We start from the raw sequence: 27,447 nt of genomic DNA, 5'->3' as shown, positions 1-27,447 counted from the left end.
AAGTTGCTCATATTCGACGAAGCTGACGTATCTGCAAATTTGCACAGATTTTCCATTATCAACAGCTCAGCACGTTTTTGTCCTGAAAATTAGCGCCTTTACGAAACCATCGAGAAGAAGTTCCTGTACGCTCGCGGAAGTAAAATGCACCGAACGGACTGGCGGACCAGCTGAAAAGGAGTGCATTGCAGCGGCCAAGGTAAACGTGCTACGACGGAGTAAGTGAATGCACGAAGCAAAATAGAGAGTCAATCACCGTGGCAAGGAGCGGACGGGCGTGCAGGACTCGAAAAGCAACAGTTTTAAACAGGTGGCGATGGTTGCGGGTCGAGAATGGATTTTGCTGGTGTCGGCGCTGGTTGCAACCAGAATTCCGTTGGTCGATTGCGGGCTCGCTGACGATGCTAAGGAGGAACAACATGCTCCGACGGCGGCAGTGCTGTCGGGCATAGAGAAATGTCCTCGCATGATGCACTACGTCTTCGACGGCTATGCGCCGATGGGTAGGAATTGGTTCGCTTTTATTGTTACTGCTACATCTTTATTTAATTGTTGTGTATTGTTGTTTTTAGGAAATAAAAATGCTGGGAATTACACGGAAAATTCCCAAGCGACTTCACTCGAGACGTGTGTGAGAGACTGCTGCCGCAAAGGGCCAAACTGTCACACGGCGTTTATATTTAATGAAACGTGCTACCATGTAAAGTGTATCAGCAACGAGATGTGCCTTCCGGCGAAGAGAGAGACCTCGTCGACGTTGCGCATGGTGCTAGTTAACCCGGTCGAGGATGGCCTATCCGGTGCCTCATGGTGGGAGGTGCTGAAAAAGACACAAGAAAAGCATCTTCTAGCGAATGGAGCAGCTCCGGTGCCGATGCCCGAAGAGGATGGCGAGGAAAACCTTTTGGGAAAACTCGCGGAGATGTACAACTTGGCGAACGGTGTGGTGCGGACACGAGGCGAAAACAAGTACAGTCTCCCATCCGTTGAAGACATTTACCGAGGACAATATAAATCGCTCGACTACGGAGCTCCGGGAGCAGGATTCGAGAAGTACGCCAACAATTACATCCGCGATCAGTACGACGAGGAAGCTGAAGAGAGCAAGTTCTACTCGGAGACGAAGGCGCTTGGCTCCATGCGGCCGTGCGATGTAACGCGCGAGGATTCATGTCCAAGGAACGAAGTCTGCGTTCGCGTGGTTTCATCCCTCCACCAAGGCATCTGTACGTGTCCTGAGGGGTTCGAGCGCGGTGAGAAGGATATGTGCCGTTCAAAGGAACCATTGGTGGAACAAGCTATCGGAAGCTCGATTGCTGTCCCGCAGATGCTGTCCGCACAAAAGCTTACGATGGAAAACGGTGACACCGGCGATTCGGAAGACCCGCTGCAGACACCGATGCGATCTTCGAAGGAGCTGACCGTATCTGTGGCCTCGAAGGATGTGCGTCTTCCGACGAATGAGGCCACCTTGTCCGCATACGTGATACCTGACGAGAAAATGAGCGGAGATAAGTACAACTATCTGTGGACGTTGGTATCGCAGCCCAAGGGCGACAACAATAGCACCATCGCGGACCCAACGAAGTCCATCGCGAAGTTGTCGGGGCTAGCCGAGGGTTTATATCAATTTAAGGTAACGGTCAGTGGCCAGAACGGCTCGTACGGCGAAGGTTTTATGAACATCACCGTGTTACCGGAGCAGAAAATTAATAAACCTCCTCGGGCGGTCATAACTCCCACGAACCAACCTGTACGGCTGCCGAATCACGAAGCCATCCTGGATGGGAGCGCTTCGAGCGACGACGTCAAAATTATCCGCTGGCAGTGGGTGCTGGCCCAAGGCCCACTCGGGTACCAGCCCGAGCTGCCAGAGGTGAGCACACTTCAGCTGAAGGACCTCACGATAGCCGGCAACTACACGTTCAATCTGACCGTAGTAGACGAGCAGGGACTAAGCAACAGCACGACGGCCATCATACAAGTGCTGAAGGAAATCGACTATCCGCCGGAAGCAAATGCGGGAAAAAACGTTATACTATACCTACCGAACAATAACGTCACGTTGAATGGGTCACTTAGCAAGGACGACAATGGCATCGTGGCGTGGGAATGGACAAAAACCAGCACGAACCAGTCGAAGGCGGTCGATATGCAGAACACACGGACTCCGTTCTTGCAACTATCCAATCTGGAGGAGGGAGTGTACGCGTTTGAGCTGAAGGTGACGGATGCAAAGAACCAGAGCAGCACCTCGATGGTCCACGTATTCGTGAAACCGCCCACGAATCGTCCACCAATTGCCAAAGCAGGCACGAACGGGACCACGATCTATCTACCGCAGAACTGGGCCACGCTTAATGGAAGCGAATCAAGCGATGACATAAAAATTGCAACGTATTCCTGGCAACAAGTTTCCGGTCCCAATACAGCGCTGATCGCTAACGCTAACGCTTCTGTGAGTCATGAAGACACGTGTTCTTTTCACGTCAGTAGGTTAACGGTTTACTCTTTTTGCAGACGGCGAATGCGACCGGTTTAACGATAGGAGACTACGTGTTTGAGCTGACCGTATCAGATGAAGCTAACAACAATGCCAGCGATCGGGTGCGTATAACGTTGGTGCAGGAGAAAAACACCCCACCGGTGGCGAATGCCGGAGGGGATCAAACGGTGACGCTGCCCACCAATGTGCTCGTGCTGAATGGCAGTCGATCGAGCGACGATCTCGGTATAGTGCGGTACAGCTGGACGCGGGAACCGGGCAGTCTTGCGATTGGGACAATAATCGACGACAGCGACACCAAACCGGCGCTGATTGTATGTAGGCTGTGGAGATTGTACCGAGCCGAGTATACTATAATTCAATTTCTTTTAGTTGACGAACATCGTTACCGGACGATACGTTTTTAAGCTGACCGTTTACGATGGGCAAGGCCTGTCCGCTTCCGACACCGTTAGTATTATCGTGCGCCCGGACCCGTTGCTGATGAGTTTGGTAGAGGTAACCATCACGACCGAGGCCACCGTACTGACGGCGGCCGAGTTGGATTCGATCGAGCAGAAGCTAACCCTGCTGATAGGCGATAATATGGCAAAACTGCACGTTCGAGAGTTGAAGGTGGAACCGAGGACTGGTCAAGTGGTGATCGTATTTTACGTAGAGAAAAAATACGGCCTCGAAGTAAGTGGCATTGCGAGGGTGTGAAATAACGAAAATGTTTGACCGAAAATGACCATTATAGGATAAGGAACGACAAGAGCTGATGCCCGCACTGGAGGTGGAGCGAATACTGAAGGAAAAGTTTTGGCGGGACTACACCATCCTAGGGACGTCGGTTGTGGGCATTCGAACGACGGTTTGCCAGAACGAGTGCTCGGGGCACGGCGTGTGCAATGCCGAAACACGGGAGTGCATTTGCCAAAGCTTCTGGATGCCGGATGTTTTCTACTTCTGGGGTATCGCCGAGGCCAATTGTGGTAGGTATTGGAAAGGGAGAAGGAAGATAAATTCGCATATTTTCCTAAATTCATTATCCGTTCTTTCAGATTGGTCAATATTGTACGTTATTGTCGGCGTATTGATAGTATTCTTCGTGTTGTCCGGAATTTGCTGGGGAATCACTTGCCTTTGCCGACGGTCGGCGAAGCCTCGTACGAGACCCAAACCGCAGAAGTACTCATTGTTACAGACGCACGACGAGGAATTGCCTTCCTGTGAGTATATTGTAAAATAGTAGAAAGTTGGTATATCTTTATTTTTATTTTATTTGTGATGTTTTATGATTTATACGTAGCCAATGGTTTTAAACTTACAAGGACCATATGGCTTATTGTTACGGTTGAGCTACTTTTTTTTTAATTTTTTTACGACTAGGTAGAAACATAGACCATTATGTTCCATTTCTGGCTTTATGCTTAATTTTACGGGTTAACAAATTTTTAAACGGCTTTTAACATGCTGTTGGAACCCTACAAAAGTGCTACCGGTCTGTATGCAAAAAAATGCATCCTTGCGATGACAGATGCGGTGGAATGTCAGCATAATCGAAATGATGAGCCGGTTAGAAAATGCTGTATTAATGCAGGCTTAGAATCCATTTTTTTGTTGCGATGTCGATCAAATGACTTGTCATTTGCTAGCAGACAGGATATGTGTTAAAGAGTATATGGTGCAGCTATGAACCGGTTCATATTTATGGTGTTGCTATGTTGATGTTATGATGGTCACTCAGCTGTTCGATAAACCGTTGCATGCGTCGCAACAAAACATCACTAGCGGAGCATGGCATCGGTTGGTGTGGTGTTAGGGGAAAATTTCCTCTCTTTACTCTGACCTCTCTTCAGTTGTCGAATAAATCTTTCGCCTTTTACTAAAGATTTCCGTGGAGAGGGGTACTCTAATGAGTCTAATATGAATTTTTGTCAGTCTCGATCCCACTAGGGATCGAGCCCTAATTCTTACACAAAAATGTAAAGTTTAAGATTGATAAAGGAAATTACATTTATCGTTATCTGCTTAAAATCTGTGAAAGTGTTCATGAACTTAATCAATTCCAACAGGCTGTGACTAGCCGGTTCATGAGACTACAAACAGTGTTCTATATGCCTTCATATGTTCACTTTTCAAGAGATTATAATATAAAGTATGAGTTTTCCAAAGAGTTACAGATAAAATAACATCTAGCTTATAATTATAACTCGGGTGATTCATATAAAGTAATATTTCGGCTAGAGATAGCAATAAGAAATATTGGGTTGATATTAAAAAAAAAAACTGTTTTTAGAAAACTATTTTATTTTATAACTTGAAAACGTATGAGATTTTGTATTGTAGATGGGTGTAGTTAAATTTATGTCATGCACTGCTGGCCTGCACCCTTAGCTACTGTTGAAATGTTTCGCGGAACCTAACAAATGACGCTCATATTTGGCATATGCGTTCGCGATGTGTCAAAATGGTGCTGCGTGAATGCAATGAAAACTAGCAGACTTTCCGACGATGATGCCGGTAAATTACAGCCGAAATATATACGGCTAATGTGAAAAACTTCCCGTTTTGTCCTTTTTGTTACCCCATTTAGCTGTGTTATATGACATTAGTTAGCAACTCATTGCTCTATGGCTCTTTTTAAAGTGTTAAGTTAAGGGTAAAGAGCGTGCAGCATATGATTGAAGCGTTGTGTCTAAACATCGCTAACGGAGCATGGCACCGGTTGGTGTGGTCTGAGGGAAAAAGCTACTCTCTTCACTCTGACCTCTCTTCAGTTGTCGAATAAATCTTTCGCCTTTTACTAAAGATTTCCGTGGAGAGGGGTACTCTAATGAGTCTAATATGAATTTTTGTCAGTCTCGATCCCACTAGGGGTCGAGCCCTAATCTAATACAAAAAGTAATATATATATAATTAATTAAATGATTAAAGCATAATACATCATAATACAGTGTCTCGAAGTATTGTGGTTCTAGACCTTTACAAAAGCAGGTTATTTCACGTAGGATGGATCACGCAACTGTTCATGCACTGTGTTGATAAGGCACGACTTTAAGTTTCTATAATCGTTACAATTAATACATACCTTTTGCAGTTAATCGCACGGGAACGACTATTTCCGATAGCGAAACCGATTCGGACGTCCTGTTCGAGAGCCGATCGCGACAAAACGGCGTCATACCGGGACGGTCCGGTAACGGAGGCCTTCCGAATGGGGAACTGCGGAACGGAGGTGGTGGACATCCGAAGTATGGCGTCACGCGACTTGGACGCCGTATAAAGGCTTAACTGCTACGCACGCATGACGCGTGAAGGAAAGCGCCGGTTCAGTGCAAGAGACTCCAGTGCCGCCCGAAAGGACGAGCATACCCGGGCTGGGGGTTTCCCAAGGCCACTAGTCAGTGAGGAGAGACATTTTGTTTTACCATACGTTCCTAATACGCTTGATAGTGATTGCGTCCTTACCGGCATGCCGCTGAGGGGCAAAATTTAATTCCTTATTATCGTTGTATTGTACCTATTTTAACCTGACTTCCTTTCGCGTGATCCGTGGTGATTATTCAATTTTCGCCGAGGTGCACTTCTCGTTGCATTCCATTCTTTTTTTCATCAGTACTTATTTCCAACACAGTAATTATAATAACCATTGTGATTCAAATGCCATCGAACGGAACAGGAGGTGTTGGAGGACTTGAAAAATTCACTTGTTTAACGTGCGCCCTAGGCATGAAAAGTCCAAGAAAGAAGAAAATCTACCCATGCAGGAGCGGGTGTGTGAGTGTGTCTGTGTGTGGTGAGCTTAAGTCTTGCAAACGGTCACAGTTCGTCCGTTTTCCTCGATGTCGCCCAGCGGTACGCAGCAAACGCAAACCGCGTTAGGCTTTTGCTTGTGAGTGTGTTTTTCTTTCTGTCTCTTGGTGAAATATTTAGTACGTTTAGGAAAATCAGTACGCACATACCATATATTACATATATTAGTCGTGCGGTGCGTAGCGGGCTGTGAGCACCGGCCGATAGGCAAAGGGGGTGGTGGAAAGCAGTGCAGATGACCCACGGCAAGGATTGGGCCTGAAAATGCGCCGATCGATGGGCACGATGGGGGTGGGTCAGCTCAGCAGTATTAAACGCGGCAACAGACATCGTATGACGTACTTACGGGTGAGCCGGTGTGAGTTAACGTGCTCCTAAAGGGATAACGAGGACACGCTATCTGCGTCGTGGCAGGATTATTTACGGAAGTGCGGAATACGACCGAGTCATAGAAAGCAGGGAGTACAATAAAATCGACATGCAAAACCAACCACGACAGGGTAAGAGTTTATTTGATTAAACGAACTAGCTGGAAGGAAGGTATATTGATAATATCACGAATGTACAAATTGAAAAACTCGTTTCTAAAATTCTTCTCGTTTTAGTATGTTTTCCACGTTGTGAGGCTCTTTATCTTACGTCTGTTGGGCCGACATTGTGCGATCGTTTACCAGAAAACAGAAGAACAATCTCGCAGTTAATTAATGCAATTTTAAGGGATTTAGTCTTGCATGGTATGGTGGTAACTTTACACTTGAACATGTTTGACCGCTAAAACCAACCAGTATCGGGTACCCGGAATCGTCCAAAATCAATTGAGAGTAATTAATTTTAAAATCACCCACCGTTCAGCAGACAGTCAAAGCCAGTCAAATGTGGAGGGAGACGAACCACGCGTAATTACGCATAGACTCATGGACCACATTCGGGTGGTTGATTCCGTTCGATTGGCTACCAGCGCTTCCGGATCGATGTCGGTCAAGAGTACATCGCAGTGGAACCGACGGGCATCGATCAACCGTGTCGAATGAGTCCATTTTTTTTCGCTTATTTTTCCCCGCGGCTGAATTTGGTGGCATCCTGTTATGCCGTACCCGGGCCGTGATGTATTGAAGTGTGAAGAGCAAGTGGCGATGAGGTACGTAACTTTCCAAAGCGAAGATTACCCTGGCGAATCGCCAACGATCGTGCCTTCACTCCAAAGTACAGTCGTACGTTGCAGAGATGGAGAATTTAGGACCCAACCGGAGTATGACGCAAAGCAACGAACGGGTCAAACTGAGAAGAAACCGCTTCGCCAAACAAGTCCCCTTGCTCGAGATTAATGTTGCCTGTTTTTGCTGAGGCCAAAGAAAATCAAACTTCAAACGATCAACGGACCGTCCGGGCAACGTTTGGTTACTTTAAACGGCCTCAAATCTACCTGAACCTGGACCCCCATCTATAGTTCAACCTCGCTCATTTTCGTCAATCGTGAGGTCCGTCTTCTGGCGTGGTCGTTTGCAGCTCTCTCGATCATTCGCAAGCGTCCGCCGCCGCGTTGTGTTTTTGTTTGTGTGTGGTTTGTATTTCGGCTCACCCTTATTTCAGCCAGGGTGGGGAGCCCTTGTTGACCTTCGTCGATCGCGTCTCCCTCTCGTTTGGATCCCTTTACCAATCCCAGGTCGCGATCTTGGGCGATCGTTTCCGAACGCCCCACGCGTTGGCACAGTTCCAGTCCGCGCTGCTGCCATCGTTTCATTCTTTGTTTCGCGCATCAACTCGAAAAACCGGGCGCGTTTGCTTGGCACGTTTCATCGCCGAAAAGAACTTGTTTCTCTTCCAGACCTCATTCCATCCCCTCCACCCCCGGTGGCGCACTCACGTGCTGTGCTGCGTTGTTGTTCTTTCGTCTCGCTCTTCGAAGACATAAATTACATCATCGTCAAACATCGCTTTCGACGTTGGGAAAGCGCTCAAATTCATGCGTAAAGCCACACGGGGTGCGCGTGAAGTGGGAGGTCAGATCGAAACGGGTGGTTTGACCGCAGGAATTTCGCTCCGAGAAGTGCACACGGACAAGCGGGCGAGATTTTATTAATACGCTTTTGGGTGGGGGTCCAATTTCCCATCACCCGTTTGCCAAACGCACACGGGCAACGCGCCCGTTGTTTGTTTGCAGGAAGGATACGATTTCTGTGGGAGCAAGCGTGTGTGTGTCGAACCCCTTTTATGACTGAATCATTTCCTATGGTGGCGAAATCAAAAAAAAAAAGGCTGGCAGGCGTACAGGACTGGCTACGCGCGTTGCTATAGACGCCTTTTTGCGCGAGGCGTTCGCGTGCGTGGTTGCAAACAACAACAACAACAACAACAGCAGCAACAACATTAACAACACCATCAGCGTGGCAACATGAAGCCGCGAAAAAGAAAGAAAAAATCACGCGTCACAACAACGCCACGCCGTTGCTTGCGCCCCACCAAACGTGGCGTTGATTCGTGCGTTCGGGTTCGGGTTGTGTTCGCGATCGGCACGCTTCGGGAATGCTAAACCGCGCTTAACCACGCTAAGCAAAACACCCTAAGCGGGTCTGTTTAGTCTTCTGGCAACCGTACACCCGTTAGAACGTGTGCTTTAATTCACGTGTGTCCAACAGTCACCGATTTGACCTGCCTAAATTCATTACCCCATCTGTGTAAAGCGATCGAGTGATCCTCTTTGGTCTGTGATCGTGCGTGATCTTCGTCCAGCGTTCAGCAATCCTTCGGTGCGCGCGGTTTGTGCATTTTGAAAAGTTTCAGTGCGCTTGCGAGAGCGTCGATAAAAAATTCAAATAACACACAAACCCAAAAACGAGTGTGACGAAAAGTGGACAATTTGCCGCTTTTCTTTCATCCGTGCAGCATCCGTGTGACGTAAAGAAGGGAACAAAAAAGTGTGAGAGGAAGAAGACAACAAAAAACCACCACCACCCATAAAACAACATGGCGCCCAAGCTCGTGCTGGTTTCAACTTTGCTGCTGGTGCTGTGCGGCTTCGAAGCAGGTAAGTTGGAGGCTGGTCACCATCGGCAGAGACCGTGTTTGTGAAACTGCAACGGAAGGAAACGGCTCACGGTCTCTCCCTGCGCAACGAAACCCTGAGCGGTTAGATTAGATGTTTGGTTTGACGGTTTTTTTTGCCATTTGAATTATTGATAACCGATGGCGGAGCAGGAGTTGCATGAAAAAGAGTAAAATAAAACAATAATGGTGACGGATGTAGCTAAACCTCCATCTACAGCAACCGAACCGGAGAAACGACACACTCCAAAGGATAAGCAATTCAGCGTCCTTCAGGGTGGAAATGTTTGGGAAGTAATTAGCCGAATGCGGGCTACATTTTCGTATGTTTGTTTGTTAGTTCGCTTTGGAGCCCCGCAACCTTCTGACGAGGCGTTGTCGGTGATCAGTCAAACGTAAAACTCCGCATTAGGTCACAATCGAGTCGGTTGTGATGGGAAGGGAGTGAGCAGAATTGTTTGAAAGAGCACCACTGCCACGGTTTTCCCACTTGTTGGCTTCTTCGGCCAGGCAAACAAAGTGATCGTGAGCCATCTGATGAAGAAGCTAGGGCGTTGGGTTCGTTCGAACGTTCGTGTGCTCTACTTAAGCGCATGTACTTGAAGCGTGCTTATTCGAAGACGTTCGAACCCCCAAAATCCACACTATCGCTTGGACGATGAGTGTGAGCAAATATGTGCGCGTTCCAATTGTTTGGGGTGCTCCATTTTTGGAAAGTGAGAGGTTGTGACGCAATCGAACCACTTCGCTGTTGGACAGGTCATTAAAAACAATTCATTGTCTCCGACAATCCGGTGGTTGGTCGTTTGTTCCGGAATCAAAACAAACAACCGAGCCCAAATTGACACTCTTCATTTCATGCCACCCCTTTTAGCATGCGCTTTTCACGTTACGTGGAAAAAGGCGGTGCACTTGAAACCCCCCCTACCAAGGCAGTTGCATGGTGTCAATTAAAAGCGCATCTCTTTCGTGTGGTTGGGCGGGAAGAAAAAACAGACACGCAAGTGCAACAGTTACGACTGGGCGCACAAACCAAACCCCATCGTTGTGTGATCTCCCCCGAAAGACAAATGCGAACAACTCTCAACCCCTCCCGGTGGATTAAATGTCACCCGAGTGCGACATTAATTAACGATAAATTTAATCTACTTCACTGTGCCTGAGCTTCAGGGGTCCAGCAAACATTCCAGTAGCTCTTAGGTCGCCCTTGGGTCTTCCATGGAATCATGTTGGGGAATGCTCCCAGTCATGCCCACGTGAACGCGAGTGAGAGAGAGTATTTATGAATTAAATTAGCTAAAATTCAAGATCAAAAGATCAACGTCAGTCCCGAACGGAATGGGGCGTCGTCTCGCATGACGGCCCGCTAGTGTCGTTGATTGTGCTGGAATCAAACTGTGGTCGTGTTGGAATTCCAGCAGCAGTCCCTCGACCACATGGTGCCTGTGGCTTAATATTCAAACCGTGTGAGTAAGGCGCGATCGATGCTGCACACGTACGCGAGGCGCATTAATTGCGCCAAGGTGATGCAATTAAGCTCTCGCACCCTTTCGAATGGGGGTGGCCGGTGGTTCTGGAATTATTTCTCTCGTTTTCTCGCTCGTGTGTGCCACTTTTTCAAAGTGGACCTGTTTGCAGCCCTTTGGCGGGCGTATGGAAACAATATGGGGCCGAGAACTGCAACTCACAGCTGGCGCAGTTGTGACCGTAGTTGTTTATGCCTTCCAGTTGGGTGTTGTGCGGTAGGTTGAGCTATTTTTAAACTGATCCCCAACGAAAGCTGACCGTTGTTTAGTGCGTTACACCGAGCAGGGTGTAAATTGTTGTGGCGCGTTTTAGCGATCGTGTAATAATGCATCCAAGAGGGGGTCATTTATTTCGCTCGACGACATTTAAAGAAAATAAGCCCGGTTAGAGAGTGTCTCCTTGGTTTAAGGGATGTTCGTTAAATTATCCTTAAAAATGGTCCCCGGCTTTGAATGGAGCATTGTTTCAAAGTGGGTAGAAATCAAAACCCACCGAGGTCTCTGAAGGGTCGGGTCCGTTGATAGCACGCCATCGTTCGTGAAGGTCACACACATTATAGCGACAAAGGGCGAAGAGAAGAAGAAAAAACAAGCCTCTGGATTGAACCCTTACGCGTTCAAAAATGATGATGTCACCTGCGACGTGTGACCCTCAATCTGTGACCACCCTCGGCAGGTTCGGCGATAATGCCGTGCCCAATTTCAAACAACAATGCGCGGATCAAGCGAAAAAGTGAAGCTGTTCGTCTGGAAGGTGGTGGACCTCATTCTACGCCCTACAGACGCCCGGAAGTTGGCATTAGCGCTTACGCCGTGACCGGATTGGGCTCCCGGACAACGACGATTGTACGGTGATTGCTTCCCCTTTTCGTGATTATTTTGCATCCGAAGATAATCGAGTGAAATCCCCCCAGAAGGGGTCCATTGTTTCGTGGCGAAGGTGTCACTAAATCGGTGCCTTCGAGAGCCTTTTTTCCCCCTACAACGCCCTAGCTCTCTCTCTCTCTCTTGCTTTGTCTCGTCGAACCGCCCAGAAACACCTCAGACTGGCTTCTGTCTGCTCAGCTGCTGTGGCCACTTGCGAACATGCGAGGGTGATCTCATCGTTCAATCCATCGATGGCGACGTCTTGGCTGGGTAGCGTGAGGTGACTGAGATGCCATTACGCCACGCACATTTGCCATTTTGGAATGCGGCCAGCACGATCGATCGATCGGGCATACAGGTGGCGATGGAAGAACTCGTCCGCTTGTTCGGTGGCATTGAAGCGCCGCGAACAAAAGCGTGACAGTTGGCAAAAAGGGGCAACCACGTGGCCGGCAATCGTGCGGCTCACCCTTCAATGGGTGCATTTGTTGTCGGGGTTATTGGTTTTAATTAACCGGTGTCACTTTAGCGGTGTGATGCTGGAGCACACGAGCTGCACTAGGGTGTTTAAGAGTGGCCAGGCTTTCGAGCATCAGCTTCATTGGGCGTTTAGTTGGCAGGGTTTAGACATGGCGACTTAATAATCTAGGGCATGGCGTGATAGAACCAACGCCTAGACGCCTTTCGCATCACGTGGTTCCAATTCCGAGGAGTCCTGAACCAACGACCACACCTTAAAAGCTGTCTGTCAGTTTGGTGAGCTAAACGGTTTTTCCACGTCTAATCCATCGTAAAAGGCCCAGGGATGGGAAGTTTAATTTGGAAGCCTCCACTACCTTTAGGGTGGGTTCCATGTTGGCATGATTCCGGAATTTGAAAGGCGAACAACATAAACGAGACCCATCGCTGAGGGAGAAGAGCTAAAAAAAAGGAAAGCGAACGAATTTGGCGGGAAATTTGTTTTACTTATGTTTCCCGCCAAGCTCTCTCTCTCTCTCGATATGCTGCCCCAGAGACCCACATGTAATGTGGGCATCAAACCACCCCAAAACCCCTCCCACCACCACCACCTGCACCTACGTTTCGGTGGGTGGACGATAATCTTGAATTTACTGCCCCCAAAAAGTGTTTGTTTGTTTGGGCGATGGCACGGAAACGGGCACGAAGGTGGCCACGATTACATCACTGGGCGGTGAAAAACATCCCAACGCGTCCGTGAAAGCATTACGATGTTCCCTTTCCCAGGGTTGATGTAGTCGCGTGATTTGTTGTAACCGTGCTTCCGAGCATCCCAAGCACGCCGATGAGGCGCCATTTTTCATGCAACGGACGGTTAGCGGCATTTGTCTAATTGATTGTCCTCTAAAATGCACTCTTTATGGATGCCCGGGCGCGTCAGAATCGTGTGTCAGAATCATCCAGATTCATGTACCTTCCTGCCCATGGTGCCATAAATCTCACATCACAAACAATGGACGCTTGGGGGCGCGTGTTTGCTCCACGCCATCAATGACAACATCAATGGAGGTGCCTCTTTTTTTGTTGTTTCCAACATTTTCGGCACGTTTTGTTTACTCGCTGGTGTTGGCCTTCAAGCCTCTGAAATGTGCGTGATCAATGCTTCATCTTTTGGGGGCGAATCTTGATGTCAAGCAAGCCATGATTTTTCGGACTTTTACTTCAGGACACAGAGCTGTCAAAAAAACCTGCGTGAAGGATTGAAACCAATCGACGCAGGGTTCTGACCACCAGCGGATTCGTTCGAGATGGCTAACTTCCGATGGGAAAAAGAGCTATGGTGCAAAGTTATGCGTCGAGAGGTGGAACCACCCTTCTTCCATTGCCAGCTCACCACCAGCTAGCTTCTCCTCGAAATTCCCCGGCGTGAAAGCGCTGCCCGGAACGTGCGGTTTTTATTTTTAAATCATAATATTTTTAGCTAACGCTTCAACACATCTGTTTTTAGCGAACCGCTTGGTCCCGCGCGCTAGCGATAAGTGCGTGATGTTGCGTGATCGCTATGGCAACGCAAAAACCTAACCCGGACAAATAAACTCCCGAGTTCGGTCATCAATAATTCCGGCCAGCATAGGCCCGGGTCAGCATTAGATCATAGAATTTCGTCACCGCGGGTTTAGGGCGTGGATTGATGATGGGAAGTAATACCTATCTTTAAATATACCTCTGGTGCGCACGTACAAACCACGGCACACTTACGGCAGATGCGTGCTAGGCGTTTGGGGATTGGCATTGAAACAGGCGCGTGAGTCAACATCTCAACTCGCAGGCGGCACTCAACGGTAGCGCGAGCTGCAAACAATTAGTGAGCAACGTGACAGGGATTGGCAATTGGATGCGGCAAGGTGACTTCTGGAGAAGTCGATGCGTTAGCTACGATCGGGGTACGATAAGTACTGCCACCGTTCGGTGCGCGTTTAATATTAATAATTTTAATTTTTCTTTCCCGCGCTGTGTGGCAGAATGGGTGCCGGTATTAATTGTCGAGCGATCGATTCAATAGCGCTAACCGTTTGAAATTGATGCCAGATTGCGCTTGAGTCATGCTCCTTGTTGCGGCTACATCACACAGTTCGTCGTACAAAGTCATCGCAATGATTGACGGCAGTTCATAATTTAACCACTCGTTAACGGTGTGGTGGCGGAATTTGTGTCACATATAAAATTGAACCTAATCGAAAACCGTACTCACCCGCGGAATCGTGGGTTTCGCGAGCGTGTGAAGGTTCCGACGCACATAAAACGCCTCTAATACCGGTGACTGGACCGTAGGGACCGACTATTACGGGAATAATAATCGCGTTTAGCGTGATTTATTCTCGGGAAAACTGTTTCCATCATCCATCATCGCCTGTACTAGAGGCGTGCGAAAAGGTGACGCAAACTTTGCAATCTCAACGATCCCGATCGACGGTCGATCGATCGAGTTGTTTCGCGGGCTCAAAATGGCGCACAATTGCACGTGGCAAGTGCTCGAATGCCTGCGTTCACGTTTTTTGTGTGAGAACCATATCGATTTCCCACTCTCGCTTGGGTTGAGCTGGTGGTTTGGATTGCATCCATCGAGGCCTTTATCGTGCACCGGACACTTGAAATGACTATCATTTGTCCGTCAAGCTGGACCACGGTTGATTAATGCCTTTTCTAACGTCCATCTGCATTTTGACAGCTTCGGTAAACTCACGGTTCCCGATGACAACACGCCGAGCAGGAGTGACTTTTTTTATTTTGCTTTCATTAGTCAGATTAGGCCGTGAATAATAGAACGTCATTGCCGATAGCAAACAAGTGCTTTTGCCACTTCCGGAAGTGGTTGGCTTGCGGCGATTTGGCCGCCATCGTTATCCGCCACGACCTGTCAAATGTGTCACGTTTTTCGGATACTAACGCGCGCACAAATGATCCGTCAACCCGTGGTTACCTGCCGTGGTGTGTGGTGTGTGGGGGCGCCAATTAAGGATCAGGTTCGCTGACCCTTTCGCGTATGGAAAGTGAAGTGAAACAGAGAGAAAGAAAGCACCGAATTACGGGTTCAGGAAGGATGCATAATGTAACGCGCTCCTGCCAGAACACCTGGTGAAAGGTGTTGTGTACAGCTTTCGCATTTCCGTCAGGTGATTAATAACGCCTCATGCGTTTCTCGTCACGTGTAAAGCGTTGACGATTAATATTTAATTTGCAAACAGGCCGCGCAAACGAGCACGAAAAAGCAGGCCTTAAAGCCTGTTAAAGAAGCACACTTTTATGTGCCCTAATCCATCGCAAATGGGAGTTTATTCTGTCAGAAAGGATGGATACAAAACGACACTAGATTAAAAGTGTAAACATCACATTGATCGTTTCATATTATGATTGCACCGAAGCGGTGACGGACTAATTGCTTCCAAATGAGATGAAGCAAAAAGCAAAAACTGCTCCATTCGTTTGCCGCGCGCCTCCATTTGTTTATATCGCTGGAAGTAAATAAACAACGCACGATGGCTTACTTCGATCGGCGAAAGATACCAACGTTTGCTACGTTCGCGCATGTTACCCCTAGCAACTACATCTCACCCTTAATGTTGCTACTACGATCTCGAGCACCGTTTGCGCTGACCGTTGGCATGATTGATAGGGACGCCATGACGGTGGAAGAACTGGGATTTATTTTCGTGGTCGCCCCGCATCCTGCCGAAGCCGGTGATGTCGATCTCTCTGCGTGTGGCTGAGGGTGAGATGTTACTATTTTTTGACCAGCAAAAGCGATAGGAAACAGCGGCACACACGTAATGTTACGTCACAAAAACCTCGGTCTAAATTCGGTACATCATCACTTTGTGCTCAGCAAGTAGCGCTGCGGACGATTTATCTGATGGGGGTTGTGTTAACGTATTTATAAATCAGTACGGTGAAGCTCAAAACCAGCCGAAGAAGCTGCCTACGTTCAATTAAGGCAAGAGCCAAAGCGTCCCCAAGATGCAACGGACACAAAAGACGGCATGTTCTTACTAAGACGGGTCTTATTAAGAAGGGTTTAGCTGATGATAATGCTTTAATGATGGGAGTGGTACGATTAATTCGACCGCACGTTTGCCAAATCACCCAGACGAACTGGCAACTTCCGGCGTTCCGCGCGCGTTCTTTGGGATGGGAACCGATTAACAAATCAACCAACAAACACTGACAGATGGCGTGTCCTTTTTTATTCCCTAATTCCAGCCAACGCGCTCAAATGCTGGCGGTGTTCGTCAGACGCCTCAACGGCCGCTTTCTGCGACGATCCGTTCGCTCAGGAGATCATCACGGAGCAGCAAAGACGCTGGAGTTACGTCGATTGTAATTATCCGCCGCAGGTGAACTACCAGTACAACAACCAGATCAACCCACAAACTCGACCGGTGTGCAAGAAAATGAAGCAAGTCAGTAAGTATCGAACGCGACGAAGAATTAGGTGCGGGAAAAATGAAAGCCCTTACCCATATGGGGAGCAGAAGGTTTCAGATAATCAATTAGCTAATGCATGAGGATCCTTCGTGGTGGCCGTGTCCTGGTGCCATCCTGAGGTGCATACATGACCAAATACAGCTGCGAATGGGCAGGAAGATGGGCTATCTCACTCACATCGCGTGCTCGCAGGGGTTGGGGTGTGCCGGAAAGATTTACAACTTAATTTAATTAGCGTCCAAATCATGCCAATGGACCCCCATTTCCCTCGGTTGTGATGGGGGGTTTTTTTTATCGACGGGCGTCCAGGAGTTGCTGGAAAATAGCTGCCAAGCACGAACACGGAAAGGAACCGCCGGAACGCTGAAACATTAAGCACGTGGAAAACGCCATTTAGGTCAGCGATCGGGTAATATCGATCCCGACCAGTATGGTAGCGATTTGGAAAGCGATTAGCAAGCGATGAGGCGTGGAAATGATCCATCAAAATCGCTTTAAAACGAACTCGCGCGGACTAAGGAATAGAACGTCAAAAATAAGGGAACTGACGTGGCTTTCTTCCTTGTGCGCCTGGAGACTACCGATTAGAATACCGAAGGAAGTTGCCATAATGTATGACTGACAACGGACTCCACGACTACGGCACGAAACACCACGCCGGTAGCATAACTTATGAGCCCCAGAAAGGTGTTTTATTCCACCATTTGGTTCTGATGGCAGGTGTATCAGCTCGCCCGATAAGTCCACCATTTCCGGCCACATGGGAGCCGTATCGGTGCGGTTCTATGCTGGTTAAAGACGATGTACGATCAGCGTCTTCCCACGGGAGGGTTTTTTGCCAAAAGAGGAAATTAATAAAAGGCGAGTTGTTGGTGACGATAAAAACGATCACTCAAGACCAAAGGGAAGAGGGTTGGTTAAGCCATAAAGTGTCAACCGTGCTGTCCCAAGAACAGAAACACCTCATAAAACCCCAGTGCCACCCATCGTCAGATCGATTTTACGATCACCATCGACTTCCGGGACGTTTCTGAAGACCCTTTCGAGGCAGCGGCGATGTTACCGATTGAGGTTAGGTTTTTTCTTCATTTCACACCGATAACCAACCGTTAGAAACGCCCAGCAACGGTGTGTGATATTGAATAGACGGGCTCCGACTCCGGCATGTCGAGCAGTTGTTATTATTGATGCACATGCAACTAACTGCATCGGTGCAAGGTGCATGCTTGCGAACTGCATTGCATTACAGACGGCTGATTGCGGTTCGTTACGCAACCAGCGTGTGAAGGCCTTTTGGTGTGTCATAGGAGGGGTTTGTTGAGGCTTTTTCTCTCTCTCTCTCTATCTTTCGCACCCTCCCACGTGCTCTAGACCGACCTTGAAGCCCATCTCCACCAGGTGTAAGCGGTGGATGCTATAGATGCACCTAATGCACTCCCGCAATATGGTAAACGAGATTCGAGAACCTTCTCGGGGGTTTAAATCTCTCATACACTCCCACACACACCGATGGGGCAATAAATTGATATTAATTTCTTTTGCACTTTTCGGGTAGAGGCGTGTGATGCTCGATATGCATATTAAAGTGGAGTTTGCTTTAACCACACGGGACTAATTGCTCGTACACGACGACAACGACGATCGCTTGAATCTCGCAACCAAACACGTGTTTGTGTGTGTTTTTTTTCGCGCCCCAAACAGATCAAAGATCACTTGACAGTAGATCACAACCTGAGGATCTTCAACGAACTTGCAAACGCCGTTCATCGCTCGTAAGCGATGTTCGTTTTCGTGTGAGTGTTTTACTGTTTCGTTTTTCCTCGAAATGAAATGCGATTAGAAGCGAGAAAAACATGCATGCGTGATTGTGCATTTGCATTCCCCTCGCGAATGCATCTCAGAAACGCGCTACCGTACGATGAGATTGCTCGAAAACTAGCAACCTTCAACGTTGACATTGAGGCGAACTTACCCCCCCCCATTTCGAGTGTAATTACACCCGCTACAGTTGCACCCGCTGATGCACGCAAACCTCTCTCCCCCCATGCTGATGATTTACGATCATCAACCGATCAACGGGGCTGTGTGATGCTCAATGATGCGTTTGATGAGTAGCTGGAATTTGCATTACGAATGCCAAAACCTTGGCACTGTTCTGAGCCCCGGAGGACAAGGCCATTTTAGGGGTTACTTCTGAGGGATGACGAATTTTCTGAGCCAAACAGAAAAAAAAACGGAGCTATCCTGCATTAATCACGCACTCTCTTTCCCTCTCTTTTCAGTCAACGATCGCGTCGTGGTGTCACGCTCCTGCTCCTTCGAGGATGTTAATACGCCACCAAACTCGTGCCTGAACGCTCAAACACCTTCGTACATCAAGAACGAGTTCTGTGAGACCTGCCTCACGGACGGCTGCAATGGTGCATCCTCGTACGGACCGGCTTTGCTGATGATCCTGGCCAGTGCACTGTTCGCTAAGCTGCTTGCCTGGTAGGCGACCTGGCGTTCTCGAATTTTCCCTTCGGCGAATGGTGCTGAAAAGCGAGCAGCAGATTCATTCTCCTTCCCAGGAGTAGCGCACCAACTAGCGGCAAGGATAGCACACACCCACACACACCCACCCACCCACCCACACAAGCAGTATCATTACCAAATGGCGTACGGATCACCGCAGAAATTGCCTTACATATGTGCGCTAAAAGCGTCCAGAAACCGAACAGGGTTTGTTTCGAAACAATTTCTCTGTCGTGGCAGATTGCGCTAGAATAAGAAGCAGTTAGGGTCCAGTTTTAGTTTGTGTGTTGAAAATAACAACAATGAGACGATATAAATGTACAAATATTGCGAAATGCAAATCCCCGATGAACCTCTCGCTCGGACGCGATTTTCCTGCAATTCAGCTTAGAGAATTTGGCATCGCCAATCACGGAATTGTTTTTGCTCACAATGTTATGTCTATTGTCGTTGTGGCGTTTCAAATTGAGTAGATGTTAAGCAGGCAGTTGTCGATTTGGATGTTTTGCTTGAAAATCTAGCAGCACGTGGGCGGTTTGGCACGTTACAGCAGCAGCAGCAAATTGCAAACAGCAAAGCTATCTTGTTCAGCAGTTAGTACTGGAGTTTTCTTCTTTTGTTTTTGAATTTTTGCTAGGTCCGCAAAAGTTAATCGTTTCCCAGCGCATATTTCGCAAGTTGTAGCGTGCAAACGCTAGCTCAGTTTAAATTTGATCATTCTACATCACATCACTAACGTTTAAAATGTACATAAGTTTTAAAGAAGATAGTAAATAAAGTTACACCGAACAACAATCGTGCGTTTATTTTTTTCTTGAGGATGTTTTTTGATGGTTGGAACGAGCCTTAGAGCTTGCTGTAGTGTGGGTTTTCGAACGGGAATTTTCATAACGCTCTTAATTTCCTCGCTAAAAATGGTTTGAGCAAAAAAGTGCGGCAAGTTTTTATTTTATAGGGCAAACTGAAAGAATACACCCGGATTTTTTTCCAATTCTTTCGATCCTTTAATCAATATTATGAGAATTTCAACTACAACACGTGTTCTAGATTAAATTCCGCGTCAGCACTTGCAAACATGCCCCTTGAAGCAAAAGATTGTCAGCTATTTAATAAAGTTATTGCGAACTATTCAAACAAGTGCACACGTGATATTACGAGCACAGGTATTCGCAAAGAACATGCTCATTACAAGCGAAAAGACCACGGTGTGTAAAGCAAAAAAGATAAATACATGAAAGAAAACAAATTTCCGGCGCGCTTCACAAAAATGTTGATGAGCAAAAGCGAATTTTTTCGCAAAAGTAACAGGAGAGCATGACATCAAACAGGGTGCAATTTTCTGCATTGGGCTGTGCTACGGCGGTAAAAGTGTTATACAAATTAAGCGTTTTCAACGTTGAAATGTTTCGATATTAAATCAGCGCCATCTATTATTAGAAAGCGGAAACAATTTCACAATTTGAAATGTTTCATTACTGAAACATTTCAATTAGCGCCATCTATACATGAGAATATAAAACAAATTCTCGCAAACGTAATTAGCGCCATCTATTAGAAAACATAGTAACCAGTTTCGAAAATTGAAATATTTCACCACTTGAAACGAAAAATAATCTGAAAAATTTCAAAATATTCAACCTCTTAGCTGGTATGCTCTCCTGTTACTTTGCGTAAAATTATCAGTTTTGAGCGTCCAACGCGGGGATAATTTTTTTTTTGCGATATTTTACTTTTTTTTTAAGATTTACACTCTGCATTAGCTTTTAAATAGTATGTTCTTTAGGAACACATGTGTTTTCAATATTTTGTATAAAATTGTTATTTGAATAATTCCTAACAGTTTTGTAAATTTCAAACCACTTTTACGTAAAGCGATATGCTCGCACTTGTAGCACTTGCTGAACCATACTAAAGCACGTTTGTGATTTAAATTTTAAAAAGTTATTTCAAAATAGTTTTGTAGAAAATTATGAATGGTCTATTGGAAAGTGTGAGAGCTGTTATGAAGTCAATCTAATACTAAAGAAAGTGGGGCGTTTGATTCATCAGCTGACGATAGCGCTCCAGAATATGAAGAAAGCAAATCGTATGGTTTGCTCGATTAAATCTAGAGCCTTCAAAGTAAACGATAAAGCCTTCCGTCGAAAAAATATACGTTTAATGTTATTAAAAAATGCTTTCGCTTCATTGATAATGCTACCTATTGCTGAAAATCATTTAGAACCAAAAAGTTTGGCGTATTATACAACACATTAGCTTTAAATAATCTACTGCATTCACAGGTGAACGAAATATTGCCATCAGCAAAAGAATTGTACTGTATAAGAGAGGATTATGCTGAGCGCAGTATCAACGATTGAAAAGAGTTTGATTAGGTATCATATTATTCATTTTTCTTAGCCACGAAAGGGCGCGGTTACTCATAACTAAGCAATAATATCCCTATGCGTGCGGGAAAACCACATCCGTATGTCTTTTCTGAGTTGTGAGCGCGAGTAATCTACCTATGGCACCGTGCTGCTCCATGAGGCTTGTATGCAAAATGTCATACCGAGACGCATACCACAGACCTAAAGCAGGGCTCATAAACATCGGATACTGTCAGTTGCCTGCGATCGCATCATTTTGTTCGAAACGCGAAACAATTAAGCCTCGATTCTAGTGCCTTATATTAATGTTAAGCCCAATATTTAAAAAACCACAGTATTAGCACAGTGCAATCACGGTGCTGCTATAATCTACGATACAAGAACAAACAGCCGACATCAAGAATGCAGTCACGAAGCGTTTGTTTTGTCGCGTGCGGTCTGATGGTGCTGCTGAGCTTCGGCGTCCAAATGGGTGTGTGTTGTTTATGATCATCTGCCATGGAATGCTCGCCAGCCGCTAAGGATAACGCTTTGCGGCGTTTTTTAAATCGCTTATCATCATTTAGCACAACTGTCTGAATGTGATTGGTGCGATTGGGCAGTGATCGATCGTTGAGCTCGATCGATACAGGAGGATCGTTAATTACTCTAATATTTATTTTTGCATTCAGGTTCCGCCATCAAATGCTGGGAGTGCCGTTCCGATTCCGACCCAAAGTGTGCGGATCCATTCGACAATAGCACACTGTCCATCACGGATTGTAAGCAGGTGGAACGTAAGGAGCATTTGCCCCTGGCACAAGCAACGATGTGCCGCAAAATACGACAAAAGGTACATGGCGAGTGGCGATACTTCCGGAGCTGTGCGTTCATGGGCGAACCGGGCATCGAAGGAGACGAACGGTTCTGCCTGATGCGCAGCGGTACCTACAACATCTTCATGGAGTACTGTACCTGCAACAGCAAAGACGGTTGCAATTCGGCATCATTACGCCGTCCGGCCGCGGTTCTTGTGCTGGGCGCGTTAGCGATCTTCCTGTCGGTGATCTTCTCTTCACGCTACCTCTCATGATGTCTCGTGGAACGTCGCTGACTTGGTGGCATTTAATCTCGCACGCCATAGGAAAATTTTCAACAAGTAGTCGATAGTAAGGTGACAAAAGAGCAGCACGTGCAGGCTTAACTACATTCCGTCCTCTAAAGAAACAGGAATCTCCCGTCAGTATTCGAAGCAGCTTCTTCGTCTACTCTCATTCGTTTTATTCCATATGAAGCAATCGACTTTTTTTATAATAAAGATTTTTAAGCTAATTCATTGCCCGTGGTTAGTTCAATAAGCATGACACTTCTGTGAGAATTTAGCTAAGTTTGTAAACTTTATTGATCTTCTTATAAATGTTCTCCTGGTTTTATCATTTATCTTAAGATTAAATGTATTGATGCAGTGGAATGTGGACGGAAAATTATTGCATGGACGGAGTTGTTAAACGGCACGCTAGTGAGTTTTCAACGGACGGATGTACTTGTTCCCCCAGATTGGCTTACATTAAAATTTTAGTTAGCACCATCAGTTGCACCAAACCAACCAGCGACACTACGGCAAGTGGATCCATTGTCAGTTTCGGTGCGCTATTGCACTCGTCTTCCACGCAGTAGCATTCCTCCCAATAGACTCCATTCTCGTACACGCCCCAGTTGCACACTCCGGTCACACCCGTCTCCGATACGGAAGCGCATTGTCGGATTACTTGACGCCATCGTCCATCCCCTAAAACGACATTCGTTGACCATCAACACTTGTTGCAATCGCGCCGTGAAAGAGCACACTTACAGATAAATCCTCGTGGACTCTGATGCACCACCTTCATGCAGAAAGAACCGGGCATGTGAGACTCATCGCTGTTGCATTCAATCGCGATGTTTTGTGTCTTGTTGAAGGCTTTGTATGCACCACAGTTATCGATGCCTTTCGGGTCCGTTTGCGATGAGCACTGGTAGCAACGAATGGCAACGGCTGGGAAAGTAAGAAACAAGTTTCGTTTGGCTAGTTCTACATGCTAATGAAGGCGCATAGCAAAGTGCCACTCCCATTGCCAGGTGTCCCTGAACGATGGGGAGCAATGCTTCCTGAATCTCTGGCTAGCGGTTGAGCTTACCGGAACCCATGCTAAGGGCGATGATGATTACTTTTACTATATTTTGCATTTTTGCTCATACGAGTAAACAGGCACTACAGGGTAACGAAAGTAATGTGAAAAACAATTATTCTCTGGAGCAACAAGTGATTCGTTTTGTTTACAAGCAGGAATGACGATGGAAACGTCAGAAGTGTTTATTTTTCTTTCTCACCATTTTTCGAATACCACCTTCGAAACCGGTATTTTTAAACTGCTGGGTTTAAACAATTATAGAAAAACTACTTACAATTTCTTTTCCTCAATTTAGCGATAAATCATGATTTTTTTTTGCGCAATAACCGTACATTTTAAATAAGATAAAATAGTTCAAACATTGATTTTGAATATCCGTGTGTCGATGTATATAACTGCTAGTTGAGTGCTACAAATCCTGCACCACGTGGGAAGGTACACCTCGTACATTTCCGTTGATGAATGAGTATAGATCATTTAAAAATCTTCATAAAATATAGATAAAAGTCTATTGTTTATTATCAATTCACATTACTGAAAGAATAAATGTATCGCTTTAAGCGAGCAAATCATTTCAACGACAACTGAAGCACGGTTACAAGGATTCTTCTCCACTGTCTTCAACAAAGCATCAATGAACGTAACACATGATATTTTATTTGATTACAGGTCTTGAATTTATTGTACAAATATAGTTTACACATGGGGTAATTTCGGTTTTATATAATTTGTTTATTTTTTTTGGGTTTGTTGTAACAGTGATCCATAAACTATCGTTTTTATACGGCGAATATAGAGTAAGGGTTATGTATGTAACTGCTAACATTTTGCGCGCGTGGCATTTATTCCTCTAACCGCCCACTGGTTTACCTAATGAAGTAGCTTGCAGCCTAGAGCGCACAGGAAGCGCATAAAACTTTGCGCCCGGCACCCGCAGGAAATGCACCGGTCGCCATTATGCGGGTTTGTAAGTGTGTTCTTTTTTGGTTTCCGTTTCCATTGTTTTCGCAGTGTGTGGCAATGGCGTTGAATAGCACACGGACACCGAGGGTGCACGCGTGTGTAGCGTTGACACGAGGAGGCAAAAAATCGGGATTGAAGACGAGCATTTAGACGAGAGATGTGGTTGTTAGTTGGTATTAAAAAATGCGCGATCGATTTTATCAGTTAGTGTTTGTTAATGTTTATGCTTTGTAAAACGTCGGTTTCAGACAATCCTTGCTCCAGGAGCATGATGCTTGTATAACAGGTCGCCGCGGTTGGCTTGCTTCGCTATAAATACCCATGTATAATTTTGTTCATCGCCTGCTTCGGGGAGCCTAGCTCTTAAAAAAATAGTCCTTAAAAAGAGAACCTCACCGAAACACATGCAAGAGAGTTTACTTGATTTATGTTAGTTGCTTTGTCTTTATTTTTCGGGAGTTTTACCTTCAAATACTGCGTTAGGAAAGTAACGAAAAACGAAAACACACGCACACACCACAAATATACTTCGCACATGGGCCACGCTATTAGTTTTCCCTGCTCTAGTGCTTTTGCTCCTCACGGAACTTCATCTACATACGTGTGAATGTGTGTATGTGCCTGAGCGTGTATGTGTGTGTGTGTGTTTATGGATGTGTAGTGAGGGCGGCTGATATTTCACTTCCGCAACACGTTCGTTTGCGTTCGCGCCGTCAGAATGCATGTGACCACCCACGCGTGCCACGCGTTTGCCTTTTGCCAAATTTTCAACGTTGACTTTTAGGCGTGCGTATCCCGCGGGGAGATATTCGTGCAAGGACCACCACTGGGCTGCACGTGGGCCAAACACAAACAAGAACGAACCGTTAAAAGACGGCAACGGGAACCGGAGACTGGGCGCCTCCATCCTGCCAGCCAAATGCTTGCATCGCTTGTTTTGAAGGTTTTTTTTTGTTTCAAATTTTTGATATTACTTTCCCGCTCCCACCCCCGCCGGTGGCCGGCTGGTTTCATGGACGGGTCACTGGGCTGCGGTTGGGGGTGGCCCCTTTTCTTCTCTGGCGCTTCTCCACCTGGAACGGGGTGGCGCAGACACGTGGGTACGTGCGTGCCACTGTTGGTTTTTCTTGTCTGCTTCTTTTTCTTCTTTGCATCCGTTTGTGATCGTTAAGGAATCTCGCCGGCCCATTGTTTCTTTGTGGCGCCCCGAGCGCCAAAACAATAGGGGGATTGGGAGCGAGAATTTCTTCAAGCATTTCTTCGTGAGGGTCTGCTTTCTTCTCGGTTGGCTTGCTTCGGCCAAAAAGAGCACACAGTAGCTTCCGTGGCTTTTGCAGCTGCCGAAGAGGTTCCGCAATAATTGTTTACAGCAAGCCGTTCAGGAGAAGTGAGCCAAAGTCGATGGGGCGAAGGGTAGTTTTCCGCACAAAAAAAAACACAAATTGAAATCACGGTGGCTCCGGGTGGCTCCTCCGCCCTTGGCCCCTGCCACCCCCATCGCTAGCAGTCAGTGGCCCGTATCAGTTTCATATCCATCTCGGCGCAATTTATTTGCTTTGCCCTTTACTTCTTCCCGTGTCCTCGCGCTCCCGTGCTGCACGTCCCCCTTGGGGCTGTAGGGGGTGTGCGTCGGCGGGGGTTAGTGAGTGTGGGAAAGTTATAGAAATTTAAAAAAACCCTCCCCGTTGAAAATTAGAAACACAAATACGCGCACATACACACCGCAGACGGGCAACCTTCTTCGAAGGGCGAAGGGTTGGGGCCGTCGGTGGAGTGGCGAGTTGGCGATGGAAACGTGAGACTGGCAGGCTTCCAACGTGCGCTTTGGAAAAGTGGAATTTAATTTCCATTTCTTCCAAAGAAAAAGGGAAGTAAGAATAAAAGAAAAAAAAAACCACATAAAAGTAACGCACAACAAGAAAACAAACTCCACCCGATCGGTGGCTCGGGAAAATGTAAACACACCGCGAAAAACCACTCACCATTAGCGGTTGGCATTTTCGGTTGTGTCGGAAAATGGCACAAAAGGAAAGTTAAAATGTAATCGCTTATTATTACACGATTTACAACACACAATCGAATACTGGTCGTTTTTCACGCGCGGCTCGCTGAATACTGAATGTTTTGGCTTTGAGGAGAGAGTATGTGATTATGTGTGTGTTTGTGTGTGTGTGCGTGTGTCAAAATGATCCGTATCACATTGACTTGCCGATGCTAAGTATAGATGGTTGCCATGGTTTCCCATTCGTGGCCGTGGAGCGAGTCTATAAAACATTCACCATTTAGTAGCGCTTAAGATAAGGTAAAACACGTCCGCCTAACTGACCTAGCGCCATGCGTGTTGGCTTTTTCCTTTCGGTTTTTAGTGTTTTATATTTATCTGTTTACTAGCCTCCTTTATCGTCCTCCCACATAACTTCATATCGCCGTCAAACATCTTTGATGCTGCAAGTAGATTCTTCCCTAACACATGAACATTGTATAGTAACGTTTCGCTATTGGGTTTCTCTTCCTTCACCGTCTAGCTTTACTCTTTACTAACGCTTTATCGTTCTTTCCCACGGCCATTTTCTCTAGTAACAATCACACTAAAAAGATTTGGGCATGTTTTGTTGAGTTATTTGTTGCTTACCTTTTGTGATTAGTTTAATCCATTCGTTTCTGTTCATTTTAGACTCGTTTTTTAAATTATTATTATCCATATGTATATGTATATACTGCTCCTAGTTCACTGCCCTCGCCCAGGGTGGGTGGCTGTTTGTTTGCTTCTC

The 27,447-nt window shown here is 46.5% G+C and overlaps 4 protein-coding genes and 2 non-coding genes across 6 annotated transcripts; 5 read left to right on the top strand and 1 right to left on the bottom strand.

Moving 5' to 3' along the window:
* Window positions 1-316: 316 nt before the first annotated feature.
* On the top strand, window positions 317-6,788 carry LOC128722638 (dyslexia-associated protein KIAA0319-like protein). The gene is made up of 7 exons (XM_053816314.1): window positions 317-503; window positions 573-2,458; window positions 2,521-2,820; window positions 2,879-3,184; window positions 3,246-3,480; window positions 3,550-3,717; window positions 5,589-6,788. The coding sequence occupies exons 1-7, from the start codon at window positions 317-319 to the stop codon at window positions 5,780-5,782; spliced, it is 3,276 nt and encodes a 1,091-aa protein (XP_053672289.1). The 3' UTR covers window positions 5,783-6,788.
* Window positions 4,328-4,447, top strand: LOC128728054 (U5 spliceosomal RNA). The gene has a single exon (XR_008411006.1). It is a non-coding gene; the product is annotated as a U5 spliceosomal RNA (small nuclear RNA).
* LOC128728052 (U5 spliceosomal RNA) lies at window positions 5,249-5,371 on the top strand. Its single transcript, XR_008411005.1, has one exon. It is a non-coding gene; the product is annotated as a U5 spliceosomal RNA (small nuclear RNA).
* Window positions 6,789-8,898: 2,110 nt separating the features above from the next.
* Window positions 8,899-19,993, top strand: LOC128722887 (uncharacterized). Its single transcript, XM_053816573.1, has 3 exons — window positions 8,899-9,329; window positions 16,456-16,659; window positions 18,963-19,993. The coding sequence occupies exons 1-3, from the start codon at window positions 9,269-9,271 to the stop codon at window positions 19,172-19,174; spliced, it is 477 nt and encodes a 158-aa protein (XP_053672548.1). The 5' UTR covers window positions 8,899-9,268; the 3' UTR covers window positions 19,175-19,993.
* A 1,965-nt stretch (window positions 19,994-21,958) lies between these two features.
* LOC128726596 (uncharacterized) lies at window positions 21,959-22,839 on the top strand. Its single transcript, XM_053820411.1, has 2 exons — window positions 21,959-22,035; window positions 22,235-22,839. The coding sequence occupies exons 1-2, from the start codon at window positions 21,966-21,968 to the stop codon at window positions 22,633-22,635; spliced, it is 471 nt and encodes a 156-aa protein (XP_053676386.1). The 5' UTR covers window positions 21,959-21,965; the 3' UTR covers window positions 22,636-22,839.
* Window positions 22,840-23,010: 171 nt separating this feature from the next.
* LOC128726597 (uncharacterized) lies at window positions 23,011-23,845 on the bottom strand. The gene is made up of 3 exons (XM_053820412.1): window positions 23,720-23,845; window positions 23,395-23,577; window positions 23,011-23,331 (listed from the first exon to the last, which is right to left on the bottom strand). Exons 1-3 carry the CDS (start codon window positions 23,766-23,768, stop codon window positions 23,105-23,107), a joined length of 459 nt encoding a protein of 152 aa, XP_053676387.1. The 5' UTR covers window positions 23,769-23,845; the 3' UTR covers window positions 23,011-23,104.
* Window positions 23,846-27,447: the final 3,602 nt, after the last annotated feature.

The sequence above is a fragment of the Anopheles nili genome, chromosome 3, assembly GCF_943737925.1.
Source record: "Anopheles nili chromosome 3, idAnoNiliSN_F5_01, whole genome shotgun sequence".
In the NCBI taxonomy this organism is placed as follows: domain Eukaryota; kingdom Metazoa; phylum Arthropoda; class Insecta; order Diptera; family Culicidae; genus Anopheles; species Anopheles nili.
This window is presented reverse-complemented; position numbering and strand designations above follow the sequence as displayed.